This window comes from Heteronotia binoei, chromosome 7 (genome assembly GCF_032191835.1).
Source record: "Heteronotia binoei isolate CCM8104 ecotype False Entrance Well chromosome 7, APGP_CSIRO_Hbin_v1, whole genome shotgun sequence".
NCBI classification, from domain to species: Eukaryota; Metazoa; Chordata; class Lepidosauria; order Squamata; family Gekkonidae; genus Heteronotia; species Heteronotia binoei.
In genome coordinates this window covers 22901698-22917666 of record NC_083229.1, presented here as the reverse complement: position 1 = coordinate 22917666, position 15969 = coordinate 22901698, and the positions used below count along the sequence as shown (strand labels likewise).

The following is a 15969-nucleotide window of genomic DNA, read 5'->3' as shown; positions in this document are numbered from 1 at the left end:
AAAGAACTTGAGCGAGGACCGAGCCCTGGAACTGACCGTCACCCAGTGTCTTCTGCTTGCTTGCTGATTGATCCACAATTACTTAGAAAATTCTATTGGCTCAGTACGTTATTTAGAAGTTGAAATAAGGCTGAAGGTATGATGATATGTGATGCCAATAACATCATATACCACAATTTTCATTCTGTGGCAGACTTGATTTTCATTATCAATATGAGTTTCTTGAACAAGAGCTAAATCTATTTTATTGGCCAGCAAGATTTGCAACAAGTATTGGCGTTTGGCAGTTGCAGTGTCCTATACCCCTTGACAAGTAGTCCTGAGAAGGACTGTGTGATTGGTTGATTGCTTCCATGTGTGTAGAGTAGCTAGAAGACCCTACGATTGCCTGGAAGGCAGAAGTTCTAGCTCTTTAGCATTACCCCGGGTGCACCGTGAGGAGGCAAGCTAGAATTGCAAGAGGAGAACAGATTACTGCTATTCTCATGATTACAGAAGCTGTTCACCAAGGGGTCTGGATTCTTACTTGTTGAGGTTTTCCAGTGCCGCTGCTAAGTGCTTAGAATCGAATCTGCAGGAATAATTAAGTTCATTGGCGATCTGGCGTCTTAATATCTGCATCTGGCCAACCTGGGAAGAGTGGGAAAGAAGAAAAAGAAAAGGAAGTAAGCGCTTAGTGAGGAGGGAGGAGCTTAAAGCATTCCAAGCTGGATACTATAAACCAAGGGTGGCCAAACTGTGGCTCAGGAGCCACATGTGGCTCTTTCACACATATTGTGTGGCTCTTGAAGCCCTCACTGCCCCATTAGTTGGTGGCTTGGAGAATGCATTTAAAGTTAAAGTTGCTGTCTTTCCACTTTTCCCCACCCCATTTATCTTCCTTCCTTCCTTCCTTCCTTCCTTCCTTCCTTCCTTCCTTCCTTCCTTCCTTCCTTCCTTCCTTCCTTCCTTCCTCTCAAACATCCAATGCTCATGACTTGAGGCTCTCAAACATCTGATATTTATTCTATGTGGCTCTTAAATTAAGCAAGTTTGGCCACACATGGAAACATGCTATGTGCGAGTAGATGAGCACATGGAATTGATAACTTCCTCTTCTCCTTTTCCTTCTGTGCCCCAGAAAACAGTTCAAGGATTTCGGGATTGTCAGGTTCCAACAGATTATTAGCGACCCCTAGTGGTGGAATGCTGCTGCTCTGGACTCTGCATCGGCTCACTTCTGCCTTAAATGCAAAGTTCTGGTTTTGACCTCCAAAGCCCCCAAACCACCTTCTGTTCCAGGCCCCTTCTGGTATTGCCAACATGGCTGTTGTAGCAGGGCTCCCTCTCAAATCCCAATGGTGAGGCCAGGCAAAAGGAACTCACAGGGCAGCTTCTGCTCTCCTTGCCAACATTGCCTCCCCTCCCCAAAGGGACGATGGTGGCATGAGCAGCAGCTGTCAAGTGTGTGTCTCTCTCATCGGTTACGATGCTTCCGATATCCCCTTTGAGGTGTCAGAAGAAGCTTTGCTGCAGACATATGTTATGTCTGTGAAACTTACAAGTAACCTTTTCTCACTGTGAGGAATGTGGTACGTTTTGGTCTCAAGGTCAGCTACTCTCTTTTGGTTCTAACTGGAATGTGAACCGAGGGGCGAAAGGGGGATGTTTCATTGGTAGAAAAAAGGCGCTTTTTTTGCTCAAATGAGTAACGGTCTTGGCCAATACATCTAACTATCTGTACCTGTAACCCCAGTTCTACCAAGATGAAGTCTTGCTCTGTAACTTGTTCATTCAGGGAATAAACTATCTATGTTTTAACGAACATAGAGGTCATCATTAATGGAGATTGTGCAGTACTCGACAGACAGCACTTTACACACAACATGGTACTTTAAGGAGGGTGGGTGGCATAAAATAGCCTGATCTCATCAGATCTCGGAAGCTAAGCAGGGTCATTACATGGATGGGGGATCACCAAGGAAGACTCTGTAGAGGAAGGCCATGGCCAACCCCCTCTGCATCTCACTTGCCTTGGAAGCCCCTTGCTGGGGTCACCATAGGTTAGAAGTTAAGCAGGGTCAGTACTTGGAAGGGAGACCACCAAGGAAGACTCTACAGAGGAAGGCCATGGCCAACCCCCTCTGTGTCTCACTTGCCTTGGAAGCCCCTTGCTGGGGTCACCATAAGTTGGAAGTTAAGCAGGGTCAGTACTTGGAAGGGAAGCCACCAAGAAAGACTCTGTGGAGGAAGGAAATGGGAAACTCTCTCTGTTTCTCACTTGCCTTGAAAGCCCCTTGCTGGGGTCACCATAAATTGGAAGCTAAGCAGGGTCAGTACTTGGAAGGGAGACCACCAAGGAAGACTCTGCAGAGGAAGGTCATGGCCAACCCCCTCTGTGTCTCACTTGCCTTGGAAGCCCCTTGCTGGGGTCACCATAAGTTGGAAGTTAAGCAGGGTCAGTACTTGGAAGGGAGACCACCAAGGAAGACTCTGCAGAGGAAGGCCATGGCCAACCCCCTCTGTGTCTCACTTGTCTTGGAAGCCCCTTGCTAGAGTCACCATAAATTGGAAGTTAAGCAGGGTCAGTACTTGGAAGGGAGACCACCAAGGAAGACTCTGCAGAGGAAGGTCATGGCCAACCCCCTCTGTGTCTCACTTGCCTTGGAAGCCCCTTGCTGGGGTCACCATAAGTTGGAAGTTAAGCAGGGTCAGTACTTGGAAGGGAGACCACCAAGGAAGACTCTGCAGAGGAAGGTCATGGCCAACCCCCTCTGTGTCTCACTTGCCTTGGAAGCCCCTTGCTGGGGTCACCATAAGTTGGAAGTTAAGCAGGGTCAGTACTTGGAAGGGAGACCACCAAGGAAGACTCTGCAGAGGAAGGCCATGGCCAACCCCCCCTGTGTCTCACTTGTCTTGGAAGCCCCTTGCTGGAGTCACCATAAGCCGGAAGCTAGGCAGGGTCAGTACTTGGAAGGGAGACCACCAAGGAAGACTCTGCAGAGGAAGGTCATGGCCAACCCCCTCTGTGTCTCACTTGCCTTGGAAGCCCCTTGCTGGGGTCACCATAAATTGGAAGTTAAGCAGGGTCAGTACTTGGAAGGGAGACCACCAAGGAAGACTCTGCAGAGGAAGGCCATGGCCAACCCCCTCTGTGTCTCACTTGCCTTGGAAGCCCCTTGCTGGGGTCACCATAAATTGGAAGTTAAGCAGGGTCAGTACTTGGAAGGGAGACCACCAAGGAAAACTCTGCAGAGGAAGGCCATGGCCAACCCCCTCTGTGTCTCACTTGTCTTGGAAGCCCCTTGCTGGAGTCACCATAAGCTGGAAGCTAGGCAGGGTCAGTACTTGGAGGGGAGACCACCAAGGAAGACTCTGCAGAGGAAGGCCATGGCCAACCCCCTCTGTGTCTCACTTGTCTTGGAAGCCCCTTGCTGGAGTCACCATAAGCTGGAAGCTAGGCAGGGTCAGTACTTGGAAGGGAAGCCACCAAGAAAGACTCTGTGGAGGAAGGAAATGGGAAACTCTCTCTGTTTCTCACTTGCCTTGAAAGCCCCTTGCTGGGGTCACCATAAATTGGAAGCTAAGCAGGGTCAGTACTTGGAAGGGAGACCACCAAGGAAGACTCTGCAGAGGAAGGTCATGGCCAACCCCCTCTGTGTCTCACTTGCCTTGGAAGCCCCTTGCTGGGGTCACCATAAGTTGGAAGTTAAGCAGGGTCAGTACTTGGAAGGGAGACCACCAAGGAAGACTCTGCAGAGGAAGGCCATGGCCAACCCCCTCTGTGTCTCACTTGTCTTGGAAGCCCCTTGCTGGAGTCACCATAAGCTGGAAGCTAGGCAGGGTCAGTACTTGGAAGGGAGACCACCAAGGAAGACTCTGCAGAGGAAGGCCATGGCCAACCCCCCCCTGTGTCTCACTTGTCTTGGAAGCCCCTTGCTGGAGTCACCATAAGCCGGAAGCTAGGCAGGGTCAGTACTTGGAAGGGAGACCACCAAGGATGACTCTGCAGAGGAAGGCCATGGCCAACCCCCCCTGTGTCTCACTTGTCTTGGAAGCCCCTTGCTGGAGTCACCATAAGCCGGAAGCTAGGCAGGGTCAGTACTTGGAAGGGAGACCACCAAGGAAGACTCTGCAGAGGAAGGTCATGGCCAACCCCCTCTGTGTCTCACTTGCCTTGGAAGCCCCTTGCTGGGGTCACCATAAATTGGAAGTTAAGCAGGGTCAGTACTTGGAAGGGAGACCACCAAGGAAGACTCTGCAGAGGAAGGCCATGGCCAACCCCCTCTGTGTCTCACTTGTCTTGGAAGCCCCTTGCTGGAGTCACCATAAGCCGGAAGCTAGGCAGGGACAGTACTTGGAAGGGAGACCACCAAGGAAGACTCTGCAGAGGAAGGTCATGGCCAACCCCCTCTGTGTCTCACTTGTCTTGGAAGCCCCTTGCTGGAGTCACCATAAGCTGGAAGCTAGGCAGGGTCAGTACTTGGAAGGGAGACCACCAAGGAAGACTCTGCAGAGGAAGGCAATGGCCAACCCCCCCTGTGTCTCACTTGCCTTGGAAGCCCCTTGCTGGAGTCACCATAAGCCGGAAGCTAGGCAGGGACAGTACTTGGAAGGGAGACCACCAAGGAAGACTCTGCAGAGGAAGGTCATGGCCAACCCCCTCTGTGTCTCACTTGTCTTGGAAGCCCCTTGCTGGAGTCACCATAAGCCGGAAGCTAGGCAGGGTCAGTACTTGGAAGGGAGACCACCAAGGAAGACTCTACAGAGGAAGGCCATGGCCAACCCCCTCTGTGTCTCACTTGTCTTGGAAGCCCCTTGCTGGAGTCACCATAAGCCGGAAGCTAGGCAGGGACAGTACTTGGAAGGGAGACCACCAAGGAAGACTCTGCAGAGGAAGGCCATGGCCAACCCCCCCTGTGTCTCACTTGTCTTGGAAGCCCCTTGCTGGAGTCACCATAAGCCGGAAGCTAGGCAGGGTCAGTACTTGGAAGGGAGACCACCAAGGAAGACTCTACAGAGGAAGGCCATGGCCAACCCCCTCTGTGTCTCACTTGCCTTGGAAGCCCCTTGCTGGGGTCACCATAAGTTGGAAGTTAAGCAGGGTCAGTACTTGGAAGGGAGACCACCAAGGAAGACTCTGCAGAGGAAGGTCATGGCCAACCCCCTCTGTGTCTCACTTGTCTTGGAAGCCCCTTGCTGGGGTCACCATAAGTTGGAAGTTAAGCAGGGTCAGTACTTGGAAGGGAGACCACCAAGGAAGACTCTGCAGAGGAAGGCCATGGCCAACCCCCTCTGTGTCTCACTTGTCTTGGAAGCCCCTTGCTGGAGTCACCATAAGCTGGAAGCTAGGCAGGGTCAGTACTTGGAAGGGAGACCACCAAGGAAGACTCTGCAGAGGAAGGCCATGGCCAACCCCCTCTGTGTCTCACTTGTCTTGGAAGCCCCTTGCTGAGGTCACCATAAATTGGAAGTTAAGCAGGGTCAGTACTTGGAAGGGAGACCACCAAGGAAGACTCTGCAGAGGAAGGCCATGGCCAACCCCCTCTGTGTCTCACTTGCCTTGGAAGCCCCTTGCTGGGGTCACCATAAATTGGAAGTTAAGCAGGGTCAGTACTTGGAAGGGAGACCACCAAGGAAGACTCTGCAGAGGAAGGCCATGGCCAACCCCCTCTGTGTCTCACTTGCCTTGGAAGCCCCTTGCTGGAGTCACCATAAATTGGAAGTTAAGCAGGGTCAGTACTTGGAGGGGAGACCACCAAGGAAGACTCTGCAGAGGAAGGCCATGGCCAACCCCCTCTGTGTCTCACTTGTCTTGGAAGCCCCTTGCTGGAGTCACCATAAGCTGGAAGCTAGGCAGGGTCAGTACTTGGAAGGGAGACCACCAAGGAAGACTCTGCAGAGGAAGGTCATGGCCAACCCCCTCTGTGTCTCACTTGCCTTGGAAGCCCCTTGCTGGGGTCACCATAAATTGGAAGTTAAGCAGGGTCAGTACTTGGAAGGGAGACCACCAAGGAAGACTCTGCAGAGGAAGGCCATGGCCAACCCCCCCTGTGTCTCACTTGCCTTGGAAGCCCCTTGCTGGAGTCACCATAAGCCGGAAGCTAGGCAGGGACAGTACTTGGAAGGGAGACCACCAAGGAAGACTCTGCAGAGGAAGGTCATGGCCAACCCTCTCTGTGTCTCACTTGCCTTGGAAGCCCCTTGCTGGAGTCACCATAAGCTGGAAGCTAGTCAGGGACAGTACTTGGAAGGGAGACCACCAAGGAAGACTCTGCAGAGGAAGGCAATGGCCAACCCCCCCTGTGTCTCACTTGCCTTGGAAGCCCCTTGCTGGAGTCACCATAAGCCGGAAGCTAGGCAGGGACAGTACTTGGAAGGGAGACCACCAAGGAAGACTCTGCAGAGGAAGGTCATGGCCAACCCTCTCTGTGTCTCACTTGTCTTGGAAGCCCCTTGCTGGAGTCACCATAAGCTGGAAGCTAGTCAGGGACAGTACTTGGAAGGGAGACCACCAAGGAAGACTCTGCAGAGGAAGGCAATGGCCAACCCCCCCTGTGTCTCACTTGCCTTGGAAGCCCCTTGCTGGAGTCACCATAAGCCGGAAGCTAGGCAGGGACAGTACTTGGAAGGGAGACCACCAAGGAAGACTCTGCAGAGGAAGGTCATGGCCAACCCCCTCTGTGTCTCACTTGTCTTGGAAGCCCCTTGCTGGAGTCACCATAAGCTGGAAGCTAGGCAGGGTCAGTACTTGGAAGGGAGACCACCAAGGAAGACTCTGCAGAGGAAGGCAATGGCCAACCCCCCCTGTGTCTCACTTGCCTTGGAAGCCCCTTGCTGGAGTCACCATAAGCCGGAAGCTAGGCAGGGACAGTACTTGGAAGGGAGACCACCAAGGAAGACTCTGCAGAGGAAGGTCATGGCCAACCCCCTCTGTGTCTCACTTGTCTTGGAAGCCCCTTGCTGGAGTCACCATAAGCTGGAAGCTAGGCAGGGTCAGTACTTGGAAGGGAGACCACCAAGGAAGACTCTGCAGAGGAAGGCAATGGCAAACCCCCTCTACTCATCTTTTGTCTCGAAAGCCCCTTGCTGGGACTGCCAAAAGTTGGTTGTGATTAAATGGCACAAGCATGCATGAGCTCTAAAAATCAAGTAAGTACGATTTCCTGACAGCAGCAGCAGTGCAGAAAGTCTGACATAAACTGCAAGGAATGAATTTTGGGGGCTGAACTACCTCTGATGTTGAGGAATTCAGGATAGGATCTTCTAGCAGCGTCGGGTTTTGTGTGTGAAAAGCAGCTACCGAGTGGGTGGGCAGGGTAGAAGACAACAGCATGCTGAGGACTGAACGTGCTCATTGATCGCTGTGAGGCACAGAATGCTGAGGGCAATTGGGCATCAATTAAGGGGCAGGAGAAGAAGCCAATTTTGCTTGAGGTATCATAAGAGGCAGAGAGACTAATGTGTCTGGAAGCCACCTTGACTGAGGTTCGACCCTTAATCCTGGATCCCTGTTGGGTGGGAGCCGTGACACAAGGGAAAGGCACTCTGTACACACTCAAAGACCTAGGTGAAACATATTTTAGAAAAAAGCATCAAAAGTCAAATACCTTCATAATAGCATCAGCGTAAGCAGCCCATATCTTCTGAGTTTTGGCAACAGCTGTAGAATACACTTTGCCGCTGTTGGCTGCAATGAAGAAACAAAGAATAAAACGTGAAAGATGGTCTGGAATCGGAGGTTCTCAACTTGTTTATTTTTATTAAGAGAGTCTTGGAGAAAAGTTCCTTCCTTCTCAGCACCCACAATCAATACTCCCTCTAAGATGTGAAGTCGTGTGAGCAAAAATTCTACTTCCTGAGCTACTGCATTCAAGCTGTAAGCTACTGCATAAATTAGTTTGTTCTGGGGCCATTTCTCCTAAGTTAAGACAAAAACATGTGAGCCGGAGGCTAAAAATCTGAGCTAGCTCACACCAACTCAGCTTAGAGGGAACACTGCCCACCATATTGTATGTGCTTTTTTGCCTGCCTGGACATATCATCCGTCTTGTAACACACACATATATCATCCATCTTGTAACACACACATATACCCTGTTAGAGTTGAAGACAGGAAGCATGAACTATTTGTGCTTTCTGACATCCCCTACAACTCCCGTCTGGTTTTTAAAAAAGTACCAGCCATCTGACTTCCACGTACACCCACAGAAGTACTGCGGTCCACCCTGAAAAGGTACTAAGCCACCCCAGTAACTCCCTACACCAAGAATTCCCGCTCATGGAACTTACCCACAATTCCTTTCAGAGGACTGACAGAATTCATGAGCACTTTCAAGGCATCGAGGACTGGTTTATCACGCAGCACCATTTTCTGAAACATGCTGAGGAAGTTCTGGGGGGAGGGGTGGAAGCCAAACACACCTTTTTATCATTAAAACTTCAGTCAAGGCTTCTTACAATGAAAAGTTAGAAAGCAGACTAGATAACTAAAGGAATTAAAACAACAGCAGCAGCAGCAAACTCAAAAGCCAGCAATAGCAGAAAGAAAAATGACGGCAGAAAACCAATAAAAAAAAATGGCATCCAGTAATTATTTCAACAACATTCCCTAAGGAAGAAAAAAAGTTTTAACTTGCAATTTCGTGACACGCATGGAAGAACTGGCTTGATAACTTGGAAAAGACCATCACTGAATCATGCTAGAAGAGACCATGGCTGAGTGGTACAGCATGCCCTTTGCGCTTCGAAGGTCCCAGTTTAATTCCTGATATCTCCAGTTAAAAGGATCATGGAGCAGGTGAGGCAAATTACCCTGGAGAGCCACTGCCGGTCTGAGTAGATGACACTGACCTTGACAGACCAAGGGTTTATCTCAGGATAAGGCCGCTTCAATGAGACATGTATGATAGCACTATTTATATATATTAAATGTATGCAGAAGTTACTTCTTGTGTCCCTACAAAGGAGGGTCTCCAGCGGGTAAAAGGAGAACATCTTTTATCTAGCTTTACAAGCATGCTGCATGGAACAATGAAGGTAACAGCCCAATAAATGGCTCTAGCTTGGCCCTTAGAGCAAGACCCATTTCCTTCTGCCAAGGCAACTCTGTTGAAACTGGTACACAGCTACATACCCTGGCCTGCAACAAGATCCAGTTGCCAATTCCCACAGGAGGTGCCAGGGACTCATCCCCCTCTTCCCAGGTTTCTGAGAGGCAAGCTAATGTGTTCTATTATAAGCCGTGCAACATATTAACTGGCCAAATGCTGATCAGAATACCATTTCCTCGTTTTCCTTGTTTAACTTCAGTAAGTCGGCTCCAACCTGAAGCTGCCTTATACTGAATCAGACCCTTGGCCCATCAGTCAGTATTGTCTATTCAGACTGGCAGTGGCTCTCCAGGGTCTCAAGCTAAAGTTTTTCACGCCTCTTTGCCTGGACCCCTTTTAGTTGGAGATGCCAGGGATTGAACCTGAGACCTTCTGCTTACCAAGCAGATGCTCTACCACTGAGCCACCGTCCCTCCCCAATGCTAATGTCCTCCGTATTAGTGGATCTGGTTCCATCCACAGTACCCCAGATTCTCAGGCATCAGAATAAATGCAGAATGGAACCCATCTTCCACTCAGAAGTGTGCATCACGTACATGGATAAATGTAAAAGCACACAGTGGCTGTCTTTCTGAGACAATTCCCTGAAATTTTTGCACTGCAAGCAATGGCTTTGACTAGGCCAGTCCCAAGTATTTTCTTACCTGAAGTTCCTTTACGATCATGAAGCAGAGTAGCCTGTCTAAACCGTTCAGGCCAAAGGTGCCCAGAGTGTCTTGGATCTCTGAGAACAGCCGACTGTTGGTCACTTCCTGATGATTTTTCATATCATACCAGGTGTTCAACTGGTCAATGTAGCAGGCAACTCTGATGGGAAACAGGAAAAAGAGACAGTGCATTTCATCGATTATAAACAATTTTTATTGGTAACATATGGTAGCAAATCTATATCTTACAGCTTCCACAACTGCGCATACAATGTCTTAGCAGCTGAGAGCAAGTACCAGATTAAAGTTCTATCTTCTTTTGGAAATTTTTCCATTTTTAATCCCAAAGAGACAGTGCATTTCAGATACTATGAGAGGGTCCTCAAAGGTTGGCCCCACCAGCTTCTCTGCTGATGGAAAAGGTAGGAAGGTTTTGCCACTGACCATCCCCCCCTCCCCAAATAAATTGGGAATCATGGCCAAAACCCATGTGGGACAGGAGAAGCAATAAGGAAGGGAATTGGGAGAGATTGAGTAAAAAAGTCAGTGGGATCCCACCCATTGTGTGTCCCACCCATGTACAAGGGATTGGCCACCAGTTCAAGATGGCCCTAGAATGCATCCACATTTGATAAGGAGATATTCCAAGTATTGTTACGATCACAGCACATTCCGTGCTAAACACTGTGGAAATGAACACTAGTACTGAACTGAAATGGAACTTGTATGTATGTTTTGTGAACAATCTTTCTCTGTAGTGAAATGCACTCCCCCTTTTTGATAACTGCTCATAGGGGCCATGAAGAAGTTAACCTATTTGAGTGAGGATAGGACATTCCATTGACTTCGAATTGGACTCATGGTACCATCGTGCTAAAAAATATGACTGGTTGTATGACAACATGATATTATGATCTTGCCTACATGATATTATGATCTTGCCTATGGTAGGGACTACCATAGGGAAAAAAACCCTGGTCTTTTGCTCTGGATTTGTCTGGGTGAAATTTTGGCACAGCCATGATTTTACGCACAGTTATGCAAATGCTATGCTACTAGAACAAGCCCGATATATAGGAGAATATATGCAAATTCCATATATGACTCACTTAGGGTCTGTGATCCTCAGAATCTCTCGGCAGAGTCGACCAATAAATGTAACAGATTCATCTATGGGCACGAATTTGGGGATTGGAATATGAGTGGACTGGTACATGCTTTGCCAATCTTGAATCTGAAAGACAGATACTGAAATTATTTAGTGTGCTATCCTTCTTTAACAAAATGTTTGCTTTAAGGGGAAGGCTCCTCATGCCTTCTACTGCAATGGATCTGGCTAGTATTTGGATGGGAGACCACTCGGGCTTTTTTGGTAGCTGGAACTCCTTTTCATATTAGGCCACACACCGCTGATGTAGCCAATCCTTCAGGAGCTTACAGTAGGCCCTGAACTAAGAGCCCTGTAGGCTCTTGGAGGATTGGCTACATCAGGAGGGGTGTGGCCTAATACGCAAAGGAGTTCCTGCTACAAAAAAGCCCTGGAGACCACCAAGGAAGTCCAGGGTTGCCCTGCAGAGGCAGACAACGACAAACTATTTCTGTTAAGTTGCTTGCCTTGAAATCCCTCTAGGGCTGCCGTAAGTCAGCTATAGTTTGATGGCACTTTACACACACATATATCAATGTAGATTGTTCCTGTCATCTGAATTCTTTAGTTGATACCTTCTCAAAGCAGTTTGGACTAACTCACCCTCCGTACCAAGCAAGACTAAGTGGCCCGTAACAGTTTTGTGGAATTTCATTAAAATACTGCTTCTGTTTCTGACTGCTGTCCCTCCTACAAGCAGAGCATATCCACCCACTACTATGCAGCACAACATTCTGGATTGGCTTGCAAAACTGGGGCAACACCCACATCCAGTTGCGGCTCCAGTGGGGCACACTGAATGTACTGGATGGAGGGATGGAACGGCAGCCTTCAGGTGGTTTATCCAGTGGAGCAAATTACAGGACTGCATCCCACCCCCCCAGCCTTTTTAAAAAACTGGTCAAAGATTCCAAAATTCATCAGCCAGCACTTCTTGTACCTTTGTCCGCAGGAAGTTATTGCATTCCTGTTCCACGTTGTAATTGATAATCCGGGACACTTCTTCTTGCCAAATCTTTAAGCCGTAAATGTTGACATAATCCTGGATATACTCAAAGGAGCGGTGGAACCCATCCATGGTGGCTGCCATGTCTTTCAGCTTGGGCATGAGTTCACTGGGCTGAGAAAGGGAGGGAAGTTTCAACATGCCAGGGAGATATCTCACTTTCATTTCAAAGAGGGCTGCTACAGAGGTAACTCTCACCAAGGGTTGTAACATCATCTGCGCTCTGAAAAACTGCTATACGCACCGTTATTGACAGCAATGATAACAAGGGTATACTAGCAGGTTCTGTACAACTTCTGCACAACTAACAGTTCTGTGAAGTGTTCATGACAAACTAACTTCAAATTTACTGTGTAATAGTTTAGAGTGAGGGAGTCATTTGAATGACCCTTTCAACTTGTGGCGGCCTTAGTTTTTAGCAGATTTATGATAATTTTCCAACTACAGATTCTATGCACAGTAAGAACTAAGAACATAAGAGAAGCCATGATGGATCAGGCCAATGGCCCATCCAGCCCAACACCCTGACACAAAGTGTCCAAAAAAACCCAGGTGCTGTCAGGAGGTCCATCAGTGGGGCCAGGACACTAGAAGTCCTCCCACTGTTGCCCCCCCACAAGCACCAAGAATACAGAGCATCACTGACAGTGAGTTCTATCTATTCCCCGTGGCTAATAGCCACTGATGGAACTCCATCCCATCTTAAAGCTGTCTATTCCTGTAGTTGCCACCACCTCCTGTGGCAGTGAATTCCATGTGTGAATCAGCTTTTGGGTGAACAAGTACCTCCTTTTATTCATTCTAACCCGACTGCTCAGCAATTTAATTGTGTGCCCACAAGTTCTGGTATTGTGAGAAAGGGAGAAAAGTACTTTTTTCTCTACCTTCTGTATCCCATGTATAATCTTGTAAACCCCTATCATGTTACCCCTCAGTTGATGTTTCTCCAAGCTAAAGAGCCCCAAGCGTTTTAATTTTTCTTCATAGGGAAAGTGTTCCAACCCTTTAATCATTCTAGTTGCCCTTCTCTACACTTTTTCCAAAGCTATAATATCTTTTTTTGAGGTGTGGTGACCAGAATTGTACACAGTACTCCAAATGAGGCTGCACCATCGATTTATACAGGGGCATTATGATACTGGCTGATTTGTTTTCAGTTCCCTTCCTAATAATTCTCAGCATAGCATTGGCCTTTTTTATTGCAATCGCACACTGTCTTGACATTTTCAGCGAGTTATCTACCACGACCCCAAGATCTCTCTCTTGGTCAGTCTCTGCCAGTTCACACCCCATCAACTTGTATTTATAGTTAGGCCCCATGGATCAACTTTTGGCAAACCAAATCCCTGAATGGTGCTGAATTCTGCCCATGGGGCCAGCCTGTGCATGATTAAGAATCTGTCACAGTCTGCACGGCATGAATGAAAACTGGTCTTTTTGAGAGTTAAGAAAGGAGAACAGAAACCTGCATTCTATACTCTATACAATGATAGGAACTGGTCACAGCTGAGTAATGTATGTAAGGAGAAAACGCACCTTGGCTTTAGGGTTGAAGGTGAGTCCACGGTGCAGAGCTAAGGCAACACGTTTCACTAGCTCCTTCCTTATCCCATCTTCCAGCAGCTGTTTTGGGTCCACCTGAGTACACACAAAGACAAAAAAGTCCTAGCTATTAAAGACCTTTCCAGAAAACAAAATATTAAAAATTATGCTTCTGCTATTGGGTAATGCAATATAACAGGGGTGGCCAACGGTAGCTCTCCAGATGTTTTTTGCCTACAACTCCCATCAGTCCCAGCCAGTATGGCCAATGGCTGGGGCTGATGGGAGTTGTAGGCAAAAAACATCTGGAGAACTACCGTTGGCCACCCCGCAATATAACCTAAGGTGTGCATTTTTATCTAGGGCTGTGCTTCTCCCCACCCAAGGGCAAGGTTTGCTTCTGAACACAAAGACCCCAACCTCCCCAAACATTCACCCCATTAGTTGTGTTTTGTCATTGCTGTTTTCTTGACTGGCTGCTTTAGCCCCATTTTTTAAACTCCTTCTTCTTCTAGGGAACAGACATATGGGAGAGCCCAGTGATCTGAGGATCATGTTGTAAATGCGATGACATTGCAAAGGTATGCAGCAATTAGATTTCGTTCAGTGATGACATTGTAAAGACAGGAAAATAAGCATCGTGTTCACTCTGCAAGGGAAAATACTTCTGTCCCACTTTTTGGCAAACCCTGAAATGAAAGGCAGTTAAAAGATGCTGTGATGGACTGGAGAAAATTCCACCTTCCTTTCTCCCTGTTTAGAGTGGATCAATCAGATTCAAAGAAGCTGAATGGAATGTTGAAGTAAAAACACCTGAAGGGGTTTAACTGTTAACTAATGGACAAAAATGAGAGTCTGGATTTGGAAGGAACAGGAGGTATTCTGGGCTAGGCAGCGAGTCCACTAGGAACTGTAATAGATAACCTTTACACATGGTTTGGGTTCTGTTCCTCAATAAAAACAGTGGCTTGTTAAAGCTGGATTTAAGTTTTTAAGTCTTTAAGGCTGAAATGCTGAAAGAACTGGCATTGTAACCATTAAATACAACACACCTCCCAGTACTGGTTAAGTGTGTCAGCTAACAGGCTAGAGTGGGAACGCATTACAGGTCACACTTACAAACTAAATAAACTTGTGTGTTTTGCGATATACTTGCTCCTCCCAGTATTCTCAACCTGTATGTACAGAACCCAGAGAAAGTGGGTCTTTAATTGTAGCCAATGTGATCTCAATGAGTGTGTGTGTAAAATAAGACACTACTAAAAGAAGTCTACTTTACCTCACACACCTAAATTTCACCAGTGCACCTTTGTGATAACGTAACAGGAGGGTGCTGGTGGTGAGGTGGCTTGTAGCTCTTCAGCTTGAGCAGGGATGATCAAACTTGTTTAATATAACAGCTACACAGAATAAATGTCAGATGTTTGAGAGCCGCAATATAGGAAGGAAGGAAGAAAAATAGATTGGGAGAAGGAGAGGTGGAAAGAAAGCAACTTTAACCTGAAGTGCATTATCCGAGCCACTGGCTGCCTTGGCTTGAAGAAGTGATTTAAAGAGACAAATGCCTTTTCCAAGCTGGCTGTGTGAAAGAGCCACATGTGGCTCCTGAGCCACAGTTTAGCCATCCCTGAGCTTGAAGGACTTGGTGTCAGAACTGGGAACTTCAGGAACGACTCATTACTTTGTTTCAAAAGTTAAGACGTTTATTGAGAACTTAGTATCCAGGAAAGAAGCAGGTTGACTCTGATAGCTTTTCCCAGCTATCGGCACATTCTTATGCAGTGGTAACAGAAACAATAAAACCATTTCTCACACCCAGAGAGACAGGCGTCAGTTTCCAGGCCCCTTATCTCTAAACGCGGGGGAAGGAACCCCGCTGTTCTTCTCTGGCATCTTGGCTTCAAAGGCCACCTGCAGATGCTTCCCAGGGCCATCTGTCACCCTTCAATGGTTAGTGTTTGTTTGAAATGCAGAGTTACAGGGTTAGTAGATATTTCTAATATGGAGTCAGTTAGGCTAACAATAGTTGCTCAGCATATAGGAAAGTTACAAGTTCTGACACTTGGTATTGGCCAGGTGATGTTGGAATAATATATTTAGCAAAGCAAAAGGCCTGTGTGAAGGATATTATTTGGTAAATCAATGGGTCCAGCCTGAAGGCTGGCAATCCTATGGGTTGATAGCAAGCAGAACTTTCATACACAGGTAGGGGTTTCACACAATAGACAAAGGCTGCTATGTATTCACATTTGCTTCTTTGAAAATAAGTAGGATGGACAGGGCCCTCTGAAAGCCAAACCAGGGAGGCAGAACGGGCAAGTACAGCAAAATGAACTGTATACTGCTGATTAGTATAGTGTATGAACAAAGCTGAAATAATGAATAGCGTGATAAATTTAGACCAAGTGTGTCAGAAGGGGTGCCTAAAGCAATTGATGGGGCAGGGCTATTAGAAAAGGGCAGGATCACTGAATTATCAGAAATGTTTTTAAAGTGGTTGCAAATGATGTCACGGGTCTTCTTTCAGATGGAAGG

At 47.6% G+C, this 15969-nt stretch overlaps 1 protein-coding gene across 1 annotated transcript in view; it reads right to left on the bottom strand.

The window, feature by feature from the left end:
- Window positions 1-15969, bottom strand: part of WASHC5 (WASH complex subunit 5) — a 46033-nt gene that overhangs the window by 7720 nt on the left and 22344 nt on the right. The window contains exons 18-24 of the mRNA XM_060243226.1: window positions 13429-13530; window positions 11827-12006; window positions 10849-10973; window positions 9737-9899; window positions 8272-8374; window positions 7590-7669; window positions 527-630 (exon numbers count right to left, since the gene is read on the bottom strand). Of these exons, the coding sequence (XP_060099209.1) occupies window positions 527-630; window positions 7590-7669; window positions 8272-8374; window positions 9737-9899; window positions 10849-10973; window positions 11827-12006; window positions 13429-13530 (857 nt within the window). The remainder of the gene's footprint in view (window positions 1-526; window positions 631-7589; window positions 7670-8271; window positions 8375-9736; window positions 9900-10848; window positions 10974-11826; window positions 12007-13428; window positions 13531-15969) is intronic.